Source organism: Silurus meridionalis, chromosome 2 (genome assembly GCF_014805685.1).
Source record: "Silurus meridionalis isolate SWU-2019-XX chromosome 2, ASM1480568v1, whole genome shotgun sequence".
NCBI classification, from domain to species: Eukaryota; Metazoa; Chordata; class Actinopteri; order Siluriformes; family Siluridae; genus Silurus; species Silurus meridionalis.
In genome coordinates this window covers 8,043,007-8,059,145 of record NC_060885.1, presented here as the reverse complement: position 1 = coordinate 8,059,145, position 16,139 = coordinate 8,043,007, and the positions used below count along the sequence as shown (strand labels likewise).

General features: G+C 37.6%; 1 protein-coding gene across 1 annotated transcript in view; it reads left to right on the top strand.

The window, feature by feature from the left end:
- gstcd (glutathione S-transferase, C-terminal domain containing) overlaps positions 1 to 16,139 on the top strand; it is a 144,163-nt gene that overhangs the window by 89,825 nt on the left and 38,199 nt on the right. The window contains 3 exon segments of the mRNA XM_046876495.1: positions 12,185 to 12,300; positions 14,217 to 14,261; positions 14,526 to 14,654. Of these exon segments, the coding sequence (XP_046732451.1) occupies positions 12,185 to 12,300; positions 14,217 to 14,261; positions 14,526 to 14,654 (290 nt within the window).

The following is a 16,139-nucleotide window of genomic DNA, read 5'->3' as shown; positions in this document are numbered from 1 at the left end:
TCCAGAAAATATAGCCATAAAGAACTATCTTCAGCAAAAAAGAAGAGCAAGCAGACATGGAAGAAATGAAATGACCCCTGTATAGAGCCCATTTCCTAACATCATTAAGCCTCATGAAGAGACAGTAAACAGCTGAAACACACACAACAATGGTATTTTGTAAAATTACTTCTACGACTGTTCCAAAGTACTAGCGACTCTTTCCATACATACACATCTACTTAAAGAAAAATTCAACCACAAAATGTCCTTTGTTAAATAACAGCTTATTTAATGACTTATTTGATTTTGATTATGTGGAGTGCCTGCCTATGGATTGTGAAATTCTGCTAAAGTAAATGCGGGCACTGAAAAATTCACCAATTATTTATACGGTGTACTGCATATTTTATGTCTACAAGACCAACAGCCTACTTAGAAAGTAATCATAGATTTTTTGGTTCCCTGAGGTTTTAAAGCACATCTACTATTTACCAGACTACAGTGAGAGGGTTTTGTTATGTAATATAATTCCTGAGCATTTATCCGCTTCTCTCTCCGTGTGCAGCGTGTTTGATATTTGAATTAATTCACAGAATAATTTGACCATCACTACTGTTAAGCACATTTTAATGATTGAAAAGAGCTATTCAGCAGCTTTCACGCAACACACAACTTATACCGATTAAAAAGTCTGTATAAAATTTATTACAAAAAAAATTGCCATCGTCTAACCATCACAATTCCGCCCTTGTCAAACTCACTCAAATCTTTACGCTTGCCCATTTTTCCTGTTTCTGACACGTCAACTTTGAAGTCATGTTTACTTGCTGCCTAATAAATTCAAAGGAAATAACAGGTGCCCTAATGATGAGATAATCAGTGTTATTCACTTCACTAGCCATAATGTTATAATGTCGTAATGTTTTATTTATATATATATATATATATATATATATATATATATATATATATATATATATATATATATATATATACATATATATATATACATTATATATATATATATATATATATATATATATATATATATATATATACACATTATATATATATTCATAATGGTTTATATTGTAGAAACTAACAAATAAATGCATGTCGTCTCTAATTTTTGGATTTAAGCAAAGAGGCTATACTAACTAAGCTACTGAATAGCTCTTTGTAATCATTATAATGCGGTTAATAGATAACTGTATCTATCTATCTATCTATCTATCTATCTATCTATCTATCTATCTATCTATCTATCTATCTATCTATCTAGGAGCAGCATATAGTAGGTTAACTATTTTCTAAAGCAATTTACATTACAGAAAAAAGATAAGAATATAAACATATTGATTTCTTCTTCTTCTTTCGGCTGCTCCCATTAGGGGTCGCCACAGCGGGTCATCCGTCTCCATACCACATCCATGAACCTCCTCCTTGGCCTTCCTCTTTTCCTCCTACCTGGTGGCTCCATCCTCAGCATTCTTCTACCAATATAATTCATGTCCCTCCTCTGCACATGTCCAAACCATCTCAATCTCGCCTCCCTCACCTTGTCACCAAAACGTCCTACATGCGCTGTTCCTCTAATAAACTCGTTTCTAATCCTGTCCATCCTCGTCACTCCCAACGAAAACCTTAACATCTTCAGCTCTGCTACCTCCAGCTCCATCTCCTGTCTTTTACTCAATGCCACTGTCTCTAATCCATACAACATCGCAGGTCTCACCGCAGTCCTATAAACGTTCCCTTTCATTCTTGCAGATACCCTACTATCACAAATCACTCCTGTCACTCTTCTCCACCCACTCCACCCTGCCTGCACTCTTTTCTTTACTTCTCTAACACACCAAGTACTTTTCTAGCTGCCTACCTCATCACTTCTGCAGTAGTTGCCCAATCATCCAACACCTTTTCACCACCACCGAGCCTCTGTCTGACCTCTTCCCTGAACCTCACACTACAATCTCCTCCTTCAGTTTCCACCATCTTATTCTTCTTTCATTATATAAACATATTGATATACAGTATCCAAAGAAATATATAAGTATCTAAAGATATGGATACAGATACAGTGAGCATGTGATGTGGGAGGGTTTGTGTAAACATTGCTGATACACTAGCAGACTTGGTGTATTAAAGTGTAAGCATTAAGTAATCATTGTAAGCAGTGTAACAGTAAGAGGGAATAGCATTGTTGCAAGTTGCTGTGTGTACGGTTGCAAACAGTGGTTGTTTGACAAATATTACTGAAATATTGCTAATCCGGAAACTGGCTAAGTGCAGTGTTGTACAGTGTGATCGCTTGTTGGGACAAATGACCTTCAGTAATGTTCCTTTTTAGAGCTGAGCAGAATGAGTCTTCTGCTAAAGGAGCGCTGCTGTTTTGTAAGAAGCTCATGGAGGGGTTTATTGTTTATTGTCCAGAATGCCTGTGAGTTTACTGTGTGTCCAGTGAGCAGCCTTGATCGATCTTGTTGCGCTCTTCTCCTTCAGCCCATCAGCATACTGCTGCAAAGAAGACTGCACTGGTTACCACAGACCGGTTAAACATCTTGCTGCAAACATTAAAGGACCTGAGCTGCCTCAGAAAGTAGAGTCTGCTTATACATTTTCTGTCTACAGCACTGGTGCAGTATTGGGGCATATTGTATACTTGGAAGAAAAATGAATGGACCGATGTGCCAGGATGCATGAAGTCAAAAAAAAAAAACTGGGGAGATGAGGAATGTTTTGTGAAGACAATGACTCCAAACATACAGCCTTGTTTGCCACTTGACTTGAATTTCATTGATGATAGTGTAGTTTTTTAGAGGTCCATTTGATGGCACCTGTATAACTTTATTGAATGAGAGAAAAGCAAAATCAACCCATAATGCTGCAAAAAGTAAATATTTCTTACCCTAAATGCGTTTTTTGCCAACAAAAACGTTGTAGTTGATTGTGGTGTCTTGAGTTTTTACAGTAGATATATGCACTGAAGGTATACATACAGTACAGACCAAAAGTTTGGACACACCTTCTCATTCAAAGAGTTTTCTTTATTTTCATGACTATGAAAAGAGTCACACTGAAGGCATCAAGGGCTATTTGACTAAGAAGGAGAGTGATGGGGTGCTGCGCCAGATGACCTGGCCTCCACAGTCACCGGACCTGAACCCAATCGAGATGGTTTAGGGGTGAGCTGGACCGCAGAGTGAAGGCAAAAGGGCCAACAAGTGCCAGGCATCTCTCGGGGAAGTCCTTCAAGACTGTTGGAAGACCATTTCAGGTGACTACCTCATGAAGCTCATCAAGAGAATGCCAAGAGTGTGTAAAGCAGTAATCAAAGCAAAAGGTGGCTACTTTGAAGAACCTAGAATATGACATTTTTCAGTTGTTTCACACTTTTTTGTTATGTATATAATTCCATATATAATTCCACGTGTTAATTCATAGTTTTGATGCCTTCAGTGTGAATCTACAATTTTCATAGTCATGAAAATAAAGAAAACTCTTTGAATGAGAAGGTGTGTCCAAACTTTTGGTCTGTACTGTACATACATACATACATACATACATACATACATACATACAATACATTCTTCTTACTGAAAAATGTACTAATCCATATTGTGTTTGAATTATTAACTCAGGCCAGTTTTATTACATTTGAACCCTGATCTCAGTCTCATTTAATGCTTTAATGCCCTAACGTGTGACGAATCGGCGCCTGGCACGATCTCACCTCTGACAAGGCGTTAAAGCTTGATGAGCTGGATGGAGACAGAGCTGTAGTTATGGCTGTCTAATAAAGTTAATTATATACGGTTCCTGTTGGCTCAGGTAGGCACACGCGCTTGTCCTGCCGGTTTATGTTGACAGATCTGTAATTCCGAGGAGACAAAAATAATGTTTGCTTGCTCTGTGGATGCAGGTCTGACTAATCCCCCGCATAGCTTCTGAGACTTTAGGGCTGAAGAACACTGGTCTTAGCTTTTAGCGGAAAAGGGAATGAAGAAGCGAGTGGCCCAATGCCAAATGCACAGGAGCTGCAGGGCAACGTTGTACTGCTAGTCCCTTAAGAACAACGCTGGAAATAGCATGTTTGCATAAGCGTTTACTTCTACTGTTGATTTTATAAAGTGGTTTTGCGATGTTCAGTGTGGCACTTTGTTTAATTGTTTGATTTGTAACTAACCGAGCATTGTTTCATAAAATACTGTATGACTGGGTGATATAATCTCATGATATGCACAACTTATTTACCTGAGAAGGAGAAAGAAATTGGAAGGTAAAGATTCCGTACAAAATCATAGTAAGTCGTGCTGTTATGGGAAAACAATGAGTGATTGGGTCACAAAGAGTTTGTTTGTATAGTGCTTAAACAATGGACATTGTCCCAAAGCAGGACAGTTTATCTAAAAAGTGTCTAAAATGCTTTATATTAGCTTTCAGACAACAGAAAAGGCGGTGGAAATCGGTCATTTTAGCCAGCTTTGGAGCTCTATTTCTCCTGTTGTTTGTTACGTTTCAGATAATCATTTTATAGGTCACTTTGTTAAAAAATATATATATATTTGGGAAAATTGAAATCAATTTTTTGACTTTGAAAATATGGTACACATGTAGTACATTTTGATTGTGAAAAAAATGGAAAAAAGTTACAAATAAGTTTCCCTTTTTTTTTTCCATTAATCAATGAAGTGACATTTAAAATAGCTATTATTTCTAAAGAATTCGCTAAATCGTGCTAATTTGTATTTAATTACCATCTTATTGTTATAACATAATACTCTTCATTAGGTGCGCAGTGTGTGCTGTCAAAAGCCCATCTGCTCTAGTAATTTGTTTCAAAAGAAATATTGAAAGTAAATGTTTAATGAGCGACGCTTGTCCGAACAATACGCTGTAAAATTGACGTCTGTTTTTAAATGCACTTTGACAAGGCGGAAATATGAGGCAGCCAAAAACACTGTAAAAGCTGATGAAGCTGCTGTAAGTAAGGTTCTCTTGTTACTCACACTCTGCCAAAGCTCACGCACCCACAGGTGAGGTGAGTCAGACGTGCATGCTGTTATCTGTGGAAAATCTGCTTCTCACCACCTGTAGCTCGAGTGGAAAGTAGGCAGTACAACACACACACACACACACACACACACACACACACACACACACACATTTAAACACACATATACAACCTTAGTCACTGAGATGCAGAATGTTTGGGCCACTTTGGAAAGGCTTTAAAATGCTTAAGAAGTATAATGAGCAGTTCCTGTTTCTCTCCATGATTCTAAATTGCTTTTTTAAGTAAATAATACAAAAAAAATTAAGCTTGTCATGTTGCTGAAAAACTACATAAAGCCAAGACCTCCAGCTTGAGGACTTTCACAGGGAGGAAAACGTACTGACTGACTGCAACTTTTATAGATATTAATAACATGTCTTATACAGCTGGAAGTAAATGACAGCAGGCTTTTTAAATCTGTTTATTATTAGTCTTCGATTATGTGGCATATATTCAAGTCTTTGTAAATAAGTTGTTACTATAGCAACGGTAAGCTTTTTGCACAAGTGACATTAAAATAAGATGTTTCTTAAAAAGAATTAAAAAGCAACATGGGTGATGTTTTTGCTGCACACAAAATCTTCACACACTCATTGCACAGCAGACCCAAACATGCCTCGCTCTGCCTCGCCAACCTCAGCTCGCCCCACCTTGTACCCTTTCTCTGCTTTTTGTAATGGTTTTTTTTTTTCGATTATATCCGTTACTTAGCATTAGCGCAAACGGCTCCAGACGGTTCAGGACAGCTCTTCCTAAAACGTTTCCTTTTACTTCCAGGTTAGGATGTTAGATCGGAAATATCGTGCACTTTAGAGCATTGCTCATATTAGTTAGTGAGATTTTGATTAATACACTTTTTGCGATTAAATGATTCAAAAAATAAATCAAATAAGTCACGATCTCTCATTTGTGTGTAAACAGAAACTGAAAAAATGAAGTTTTCCTCCTTTCGTGCTTTCATTATTAGTAAAACAATTTGAAAAGCATTGTAATTCACTTTTTGTTTTTAATTTAGAATCAAAAATGTAATAAACGCAACATATATGTACTGTATTCCCCGCCCATATGAGGTGTGTGAAAGATGGTCAAGGTTTGTTGATCCTTAGAAAATGGAAAGTCTAGAAAGATTCACTTATTTAATTAATATTTTAATCAACTGATTAATATAACTGTTAATAAAATATTTCATTTGTTTTGTGTTGTGATTTTTTTTTTATGTGAACAGTCGTGTTGTTGCTGTTATTTGCTGTCTGCTGCACTGTAAGAATATTGGCTCATTAACATTTAAATGAATTCATATTCTGAATTATTAATCTGCTTAAAAACTGAACGCGGTCGTTAATTTGATATCCGCCGATGCTCCGTTTTATAAATTGCATGAGCGATAATAAGTAGAGAATTACAACAAATTAAAGAACCGATTATTTTTCTCCCTTTTTTCTTCTTCTTTTTTTTTTCGTCTTCAATATTTCTCTGTTCCGTATGTCCTGCTTCCTTTCTGAAACTGGGCGCTGATCCATGCTAATGTGTTGTGTTCCTGTGGGAGTTGAATTGGCAGGCATTGGGGGATTGCCTCATTCCTTTTTCAGCTCTCCAACTTTGTCTCACACACTCCAACTTGGCACCTCCAGCACTACCCACACACTCGTTATTCATTAAATGGCGTATTCCGCTTTCGGAAAGCTCACCGTGCCATTTTTGCTGGTTTGTACCTCATTTGCTAACTTTTTTTTTTGCTAACGGCCCATTTTACTGAAAATCAGAGACTGCTGTGGGAAGCAAAGCTGTGGCCTGGAATACATCTGCAGAATCGATGCGCCCGGGCCATGGCTATGTTATAATCTTGCAAGCACAATTATTAATAAACTTCACGAGAGTGTTGAAATTTTTCGTCTCTCACCTTTCAAATGAGAAACCAATTTCAGTAAATGCTCCATCACACACGAAATGGTAGAGTTTGTGGCAGTGTGAGGGTGGTGGAAACGATCCTGTCTTAACACATCACATCAGGGTATGAAATCTGATAATTTTTTGCTAATAATTGACAGTTCTTTGCTCAAAACTAGGTTATTTTTGGATGGTGGTGGTGGTAGTGGAGGGGGTTGGGGGTATGCTAATTATATGGACCACTGATATTCAGCCAATCAGGACATAATTTTAGCCATCTAATCAACATCATTGAATGGATTATTATTGTTGGCACACGTGTGGTGGCTGATGTCTTTTCCCTCAAGTGATGAGTCTAAATCTGTTTTAGTTTAATAACAGAGAATGTTCTCAAGGTGTACTGACTGTGCCCTACTTTTTACTTGTAACGGATTTCCCTGTTTATTATCAGTTCAGTAGAAATCAAATTCCAATGAACAAAAAATCCAGTTAGTTTCCTCATTAATGTTAGCTTCAACTTTCGCTTCTTCTGGTGGTCCACAGATCTTTTTTCTAATGTCAGTTTTGCTTTGCTGCGGCACCGCTGGAGCACAGAGGGTTAAGGGCCTTGCTCAAGGGCCCTACAGTAACAGTTTGGTAGTAGCTAGGGTGTGACCCCTGACTTTCCTGATCAGTAACCCATAGCCCTCACAATTATTGCCTCACAATCTGGATATGGAGTCTATCAAATGAATACTGGGTAAGAAATTAGAATACAGTAATCCCCCGTTTTTCCACGGTTCGAATCTCGCACCCTCGGTTTATACTATGCCACATAACTAATTTGTTTTGCTGATTTTCCCGTTCTTTTGTGGAGAGCACGATAGACCAAAAAACTTGTAGAGAATTGTTTTTAAGGAGTTTTATATTAAAATAATCAAATTTATTAATGCAAAATATAATTATTATTTATAAAAAGATGTAAAATGTTAATACAGTACTGTATACATAAATAAGCATTTTTGGGATGGCGTCCGTTTACCATTTAGCTCAAATGATGATTTGATGATTTGTCCACCACTGTTTACAGAGCACCATGCACACATATAGTGTAACTTAGCATTGGCTATCAACCTGAAGGTGAGAGTTGGTTTTCTAAACTCTAGACAGACAAGTAACCTAAAATTATTCTAATCATTGTTTAAACTCACTTAACAGTTTCCATGCTTTTCTGTCCACCATGGTTGTTTAGAGTAGTTATATGACATACTCTTTTTATTATCTTTTTATTTTTAGACTCAAGATTTCTCTCCCACACACTTTCTCTTTCATGCTCTTTTTTGTTTCTTCAAACTTTCTTCAAGTTTTTCCCATGCCACTTGTTTAGTAGGGACCTCAATTTAAAAAAAAATGCAGGGTCCCTGGATTAAACATTATTCAAGCATGAAGGAAAATATGGCTGTGAGTTTAATAAGATCCATTTATTTTTTTATTTTTTTTGGGGGGTGGGGGGATTTGTGAATTTTTCAGGAGCTGCACATCCAATCTTGATCCAATCAAGCCTTGGTTATTTGCTTCTCAGCTGTGATGTGATACCTACTGACAAAACCTCTCTACTATCTCTTGGCTACTTCATTAACTTGTGTCTCCTCCACAGCTGCTACTTCGGCCTTTTCTCGCTGTATAATTATTACTCTGTTCGGCATGTCGTCCCGGCCCACTGTCCTCTTTCCACACTGCGATTTATATTCTAGTGCGCCCTGAGAATGCTCTTCAGAGCGTAGAAGGAAATGGAGATGGATCAGATGTGTGACTCGGGAGATGATGACGTGACGCTGCCTTCATTTTCACTTACGGATGATTGATATAGGAAAGGTGTCATTTTTTTTTTTTACATTTCTCTAGGCGCATAATCTAGATTGCTATGGGCGCTATGGGGTCTATATGACGCATTGATAAAAGAGAAGCCCCACCTTGACTGCAGAAAAGGCTTGCTTTTGTATAGTACTCACTGCTAAATGAGAGGTTTCTCAGTAGCCTTGTTCACATGTATAGAAGTGGAGTGAATACCACGACATAAAGCTGCAGGCAGTGTCTGTTACACGGCTTGTATCTAAACAGTAGCCTACCAAGAAAGTCATTGTTCACTGTCTTCCTTCTTCCTTTCACAACTATTTCTCTCTGGAGTTTTTCTTTTGGCATCGTCGTGCGTTTAAAAATCACCATCAGTGAAGCTTTTCTTCCGATGCTGTGCAGCTCAGAACACGGGTGAAGTGTGTGTTTTCATGCCCGGTTGTTTTCAGCATGACGAATGATTCGCATTTCCTGTAGACAGTCCGAGTGAGCGGCAGGTCAAACATCAGAGGAACATCATCCATATTTATGATGTGGTGCGGCCCGATTCAGTGGGAGCGCATCTGATTTAATATAAAGAGTTTCATTGGTTCACCTGAACCCGTTCCGCAATTTCATTGGTGTAATGTTATGGGGCTCAGTTTTTTGGCTTTAAGTTTGTGAAACCGGGAAAAACCCAGGAAAAATCTATATATTAGCTGCTTCATTGTTTAAGCCGCGGGGTTCAAAGCGTAGGAAAAAAGTAGCGGCTTATAGTCCGGAAAATACGGTATTTGTTTTGCTTGTTCTGAAAGTAAAAACTGTGAGTTTCTGTACTGCATCGCGGATTAAAATGTTCTTTTCTAACCAGGATGTTATTTTGTTTCTTACAAATCGGGATACAAATTTGTCTGGAAACAAAAATCATCTTCCATACGAACAGATTTTAGTTTTCATGCTGGAAGACAAATCACAGGTTTTAATGTGTTTTTGCTTTTGTTGTAATTAGTAGTTATTTTTTTGTGTATGAAGACCAGTGTCGACACTTTGTTACTTTCAGAGATCAAGTTGTCATACGTTCTGATACAACACATGCCTGGTATTGCCATTTCGTCCGAGGGGGTGGGGCCAGTGACGCCACGTGACGTCAACATGTTACTAGGCGACCAGAGAAATGGCTGTAAAATGTGATGTTTTTAAATAAACAATGAACAGTTTTCCAACACACTACCCTGCCATTGGCTGTGAATTGATGAAGTTTTTTTTATTTTGTAATAAAAAAACACAATCAATACATATGTTTGTTCAGATTAAAAGTTCCTTTACATTTTAGTTTATGTAAGTATTTGTTGTAAACTTTGCAGACAGCTTTTCTGCATGGGTATGTGAGTATTATGAAAAATATTGCATTATATTCTAGTCTTACTCCGATTATACACTGCTAATAAGCTATATAAGGTTTATCACCATGAAATTTATTCAATCTTTAAATGACAATTTTTGGGGGAAAAATAGAAACCTTTAAATTTTTTTAAACCAATATCTTCCTTACATGCTTTGTTTCATCACACACAAACTTCCGAATACCTATTTTAAAACGTCTTTATTTCGAAACTAGGCTTCATATCATTGTTTTCAACGCTTCCTTTTGATTCCTGATAAAGCACATTGTTTGCTCTTCTTTCAATCCTTTCCACCAAATACAACACTGAAGATGTAATTGCTTTTATTTTTTCTGTTCAAGAAAATCTTTCTTTTTTTTCTTTTCTAATCTTTTTATGCATTTCTACGTGTGTGTACAATAGAGAATGAGACAATTAAGAGACAAATACTGATTTGAAAGAAGGCGAAAGTGCTCATTATATAATTGTGATTTTTTTTTTTCTTCTAATGAACTTTTGTACCTATTATCTAAATAAAACTTGATTCGAGAGATTACCACTGCTATTTGTTCTTTAGACAAACAGAAATGTGTAAGCTAATTAACCCCGAAAGACTTTATAAGACTTTTATTTATTTGCCCTTTTCTACCTCTAATTCTGTAGTTGAGTGTTTTTTAGTTTTGCACTCACAATAAAGAAAAACTCTCAACAGTCCTCCATAACACCAGTGTGTACTGGACATTTTACTATTACAGTACCTTCATTTCCACTACCGTATATATCGGACTATAAGCCACTACTTTTTTTCCCCACGTTTTGAACCCTGCGGCTTAAACAACGAAGCGGCTAATTTATGAATTTTTCCTGGGTTTTTCCCGGTTTCACAAACTTCAAGCCAAAAAACGGAGCCCCATAACATTAGACAAATGAAATTTCCGAACGGAAACGAAAAAACGCACCTCACCTGTGTTCTGAGCTGCACGGCTTCGGGAGAAAAAACTTCCATCAAGTGATTTGTAAACGCACGACAATGCCAAAGAGAGAGAGAGAGAGAGAGAGAGAGAGATAGTTGTGAAAGGAAGGAGGAAGACAGTGAACAATGACTTTCTTTTTAGGCTACTGTTTAGATATAAGCCGTTGTAGCGCGTTGAGTCTGGGTGAAGGGAGAGCTCGCTAACTCCAGTTGCAACACAAATCATATAAGCACATACAGGTTTCCAAAACTCGTGCTTTTTTATTTTTCTTGGCAACAGCGTTAAGGGTTAGTCAAAAAAACTTAGAAATCAGCATCAGAAAATAATAAGGACATATTCCCACGCAGTAATACCGGAAAATGCAGTGGCAGGCTATTCCCAAAATACCGCTCTGCTCCTAAAGGAAGCGCAACATATTTCACCCGTTACACTGTGTGTAACATGTCTTTCGTTAAAGCCTTTGTAAAGTACATCAGTGTAGACACCTGCAGCTTATAGACAGGTGCAGCTTATTTATGTTAAAAATAAAAATATTTGTAAAATTCAGTGGGTGCGGCTTATACATGGATGCGCTTTATAGTCCTGAAATTACGGTACTTTTGTGCAATATCAAACCTATGTACAAGAGTTTTTATTAACCATCTAAGCAATCCCTGCACTACACTGCTACTTTCGATCAAGTACTGTTTTCTAGGCTTGGTTATTTCGTTGTGTTATCAGGTTTATATTTGTCTATATCTTGTTCCCTCCAGCACTGCTGTACAATACCTGTATGTGTAAATGTGCACTGTTGGATTGCTGTAAATCAAAAACAAATTCCTTGTATGCTCATGCACAAGATGATTTTGATAAATACATGTATATGTAAAAAAAAAAAAAAGAAAGAAAAAGAAATTCAAACCATGGTTGCTCTTACATTGCTAAAAATGTTGGTATATTGTACTTATTTTATCTTACTTGAGTGCAATTGTACAGGAAAAAAGTTTTCTTGCTCCCACAATCTCTGAAAGCTTCATGGCATGTCATTTTATTTTTTTTTATCCGTTTTGTAAAGCTCTAGTGGTGAGTCATTTACCACTTGTTGTTCTCAGGCAAGATGTCAGACACTCGAGCTGTACGTAAGCGGCAGCAGCTGAACAACCTGGTCGCCATGGTGAAGGAGCTCGCTGGACCTGATCACACTATAGTTGACTTCTGTAGTGGAGGAGTAAGTCAGCATTTATTCTTCTTTCTTGAAATATAACAGATGCATCTGTTGGGTCGACACACATTGTGTCTTTGTGCTGGTATGGAAAAAATGATTTGGTCTATTTCGATATTTCACTTGCACTCACACACAAACCACGCTGACAGGGGAAGTGAAAAAACATTGTCTTTTTAGGCAGGTGGGATCTATTGGGCAGCAAATGAACAGACAGTTTTTAAAGGTAATGTGTTGGGAGCAGGAAAAATGGGGAAGTGTATGGACTTGAGCAACTGATAAGGGGCAAATTTTCATGGGTCAGAGCATTTCTAAAGTGGTACGGGTGTTTAATATCAAATAAAAGAGCACCAAAGGAGTACAAACGGTGAACCTGTGACAGATTTGTGGCACCCAAGCTCACTGATGTGTTTTATGAGTGAAGCCTAGCCTGTCTGGTTCAATTCTATGGAAGAGCTACTGTAACACGCATCTGTAAAAAAGAGTTTAAGAACACTCAGTGCATCACAGCTTGCTAAGTATAGAGCTGCATAGCTGTCAGCGTACCCATGCTAAACCTTGTCTACTGCTGAAAGCATCTAGAATGTGCATATCAGCTTAATAACTGCCTGTGGAACAATTGAAGAAGGTGCACTATTGGATGATCTTGGGTCGTGGCATTACCGTGGATGTTATGTTGCTATTTTGGCCACCGATCAGACATATCTTTATGACCACCTGCCTAATATTGTGTTGGTCCTCCTTTTTGCTTTCATAACAGTTCTGACCCATTGAGCATTAACAGCATTTACAGTACTTCTTTAGCTATTTGAGCTACAGGAGCTCGTCTGTTGGATCGAACCACACATGCTTGGGATACTTCCCTCCCGACATTCATCAATAAACCTTGGCCTCCCATAACCCTGCCTCTGGTTCACCACTGTTCCTTCCTTGGACCACCTCTGATTGATATTGACCACTGCAGACTGGGAACATCCCAGAAGAGCTGCAGTTTTGGAGATGCTCTGACCCAGTCGTCTAGACATCACAATTTGGGCCTTGTTAAACTTTTTGAGGACAAAATGTTCACTTGCTGCCTACTAATATCCCACCTACTGGATGAAGAAGCAGTCTTATTCATTCATCGGTCATAATGTTATGATGTTATATATGATGTTATATATGCCTGGTAATGTATGTATGTGTACAGAATATATATATATATACACTGTATATATACATATACACAATGATCATATATAGTGGTGAGCGGAAAAGCATTAGAACATGATGAGGTTGGGCTTCAACAGTGCAACACTACATGAGTAGTGTATACTTCTGCCAGCAAAGTATAAACTTTGACCCCAGACTAAGCGACAGTTGAAGAAAAAGACCATCTGATTTGATTGTTAGTTACTATATTTTTCGTGGCAAATCAAACCAATGTGAAACCACAGACCTCTCCACATAAATCACTGAATTTTGTTTTGCACCATTGGTAAAAATTGTTGAGACTGTTGTGAGATTTTCCAGGAGATCAGCATTTTCTAAAATACTCAAACCAGCCCACCTGGTTCCAACAACCATTCCATGGTTAAGGCACAAAAATAAAAATGTTCTCTCATTCTGATTTTAATGTGAGCTGAAGCTCTAGAATTCTATGCATGATTTTGTGCTTCTGCCTCGTACGATTGACTGATTGGAGGACTGCACATTGTACAGCTTGTGTAGGACACGTGTACTCACAAGCCATTGGGTAGTCTTGTTATGCCGTGCACAACAGTCATGTCTGCATTCGGTCTTTCATGTGGAGTTCACAGGCGTTGAGGCTTGCAGGGCAATACTCTGATGGATGGAGCTCGGCTCTGATGGCCGGCCTTTGATCTGGCACTACTTTGAAAGCCCCATCTTGAGATTTCTTTTGTTCGTGCGTTTCGTTTCAGGGCCACGTTGGGATTGTTTTGGGGTACACACTTCCTCAGTGTCAGGTAAGTCCTGCATCACTTTGCTTCTTTTGTGTAGCCAGAGTCGGCTCATGAAGACGAAATTCTGCACACATCTATAGAGTGGAGGCTCGGTGACGTGTCAGGCTTGTGTATTCGCTCAGGCTCAGGTGACCTTGTTGTCAGAAATGGGAGAAAATAGTATAATGTTTTATTGAAAGCGTAGCTTGGCTTCACGATTAAGTAATAAAACGCTGAATCGATGAAGAGTTGCTGTTTCCTATATATAGTCTGTTTTAAATTCCTCAGATCATTCTTATTGAAAACAAAGAAGAGTCTCTTGTTAGAGCAAGAGACAGAAGCTCACAGCTCGGACTTCAGAACATCAGCTTCATCCAGGCGAACCTCGACTACTTCATAGGGAACTTCCATGTCGGGGTAAGTAAGGATCTAATTAATGTGACAGTTCAATATATTTACAAATTGGTGTATTGAAGCAAATGTAAATCTATTATTTTTGTAGACTCTGATTGTACCCAGCATAGTGAAATCAAATAAAATGAAATCACACTTTATTTAACCTCATCAACTTGAGAAAACTAGGATAATGGCTAATCCAGGATGATAGCTTTTTAATATTGTAAGTATTTTCTAGAAATTTAGATTTTTATTTCTTTTGGATGTCAGAAAAGCATAGTTGGAGTTTTTGTTTGCTAGCCCTCACGTGGAACCGTCTTTCTTTCTTTTTTCTCTTTTTTTTTTCTTTTTTTTTTATTGCCACCTTGTCATTGGTTGTGAACGGTTTAGTAAGTTCTCGGCTTTGTCTGAAATGCCAGAAGCAGTGAGATCTGAACTCTCAGCTTCCAATCTACAGCACTTTTAACACTCCCACAAATCTAACACCCGTAAAAGCGTTATTAACTCTAAATAAAGAAGCCTTCACACTAACGGTGGATTTAAACGTGTTGATTTTCTAAATCATAAGAAGAAGAAGTTTTGATCACGAAAGGGGGTAGTACATAATGATACACGGTTCATTTGTGGAGCATTTTTTAATAAAAGACATTGTCATAATAGAATATATAGATGATTTATTTATATATTTTTTTACTCACTACCCAATTTGGTACTAATTTTTAAGTTACCAGACGACTTATAGCCAACAGAAATGAACAAGATTAACAAAGACACATATGAGCCACTCACACCCAGCTTGCCACTTAATATTATAACTGTTTTTAGAAGGGGGGGTCAGTTCATTTTTTATTTTTTTTTACTACTTTTAACAGTGGAAACGGTCTCAATGCAGCTTTGCAGAGATAAAGCGGTAATGAAGTTGTATAAAAGAGTAAATGAGTTTAGTGCCTATAAGTTTGTTCCTTATCATTGTAAATGTATCTCTAATGAGTGAGCCGATAGTGACTGTGGCAGGAAAAAACTTCCTGAGATTAAGGAAACCTTAAAAGGAAACAAACTCAAAAGGAAACCCATCCTCATTTGGGTGGTCAAAACACACTAAAATCAGTTACATCAGGGAAGCATTGACACAGTATTATGTTTTCACAGTCACTAGTAATGAGTATCTTCAATTAAGCCAGATATGCTCAGGTGCTTTAATGACGTCCAGTTATGCTGTATTTAATATATGACGACAAACATGTGGAGTATTTGTGCCAAGTCTGCTTACAAAAACTTCCCCAGCAAAGTGAGTGAGCGCAAATTTATGAAAAACAAATAATACACATTTGAAATTCGTAAACTTATCAATAAAAAAGTGCAATCCAGCAGCAAATAAAAAACTCAGAGATGATTCTAGAAAGGTTTTTTGAGAGAACAGGGTTTTTGCAGCATCTTAAAAAGTCTAAGATTTTAGGCCTTAAAAATTGTTTTAGGTCTTAAATCATTTTAAACTGGTCTGAATTT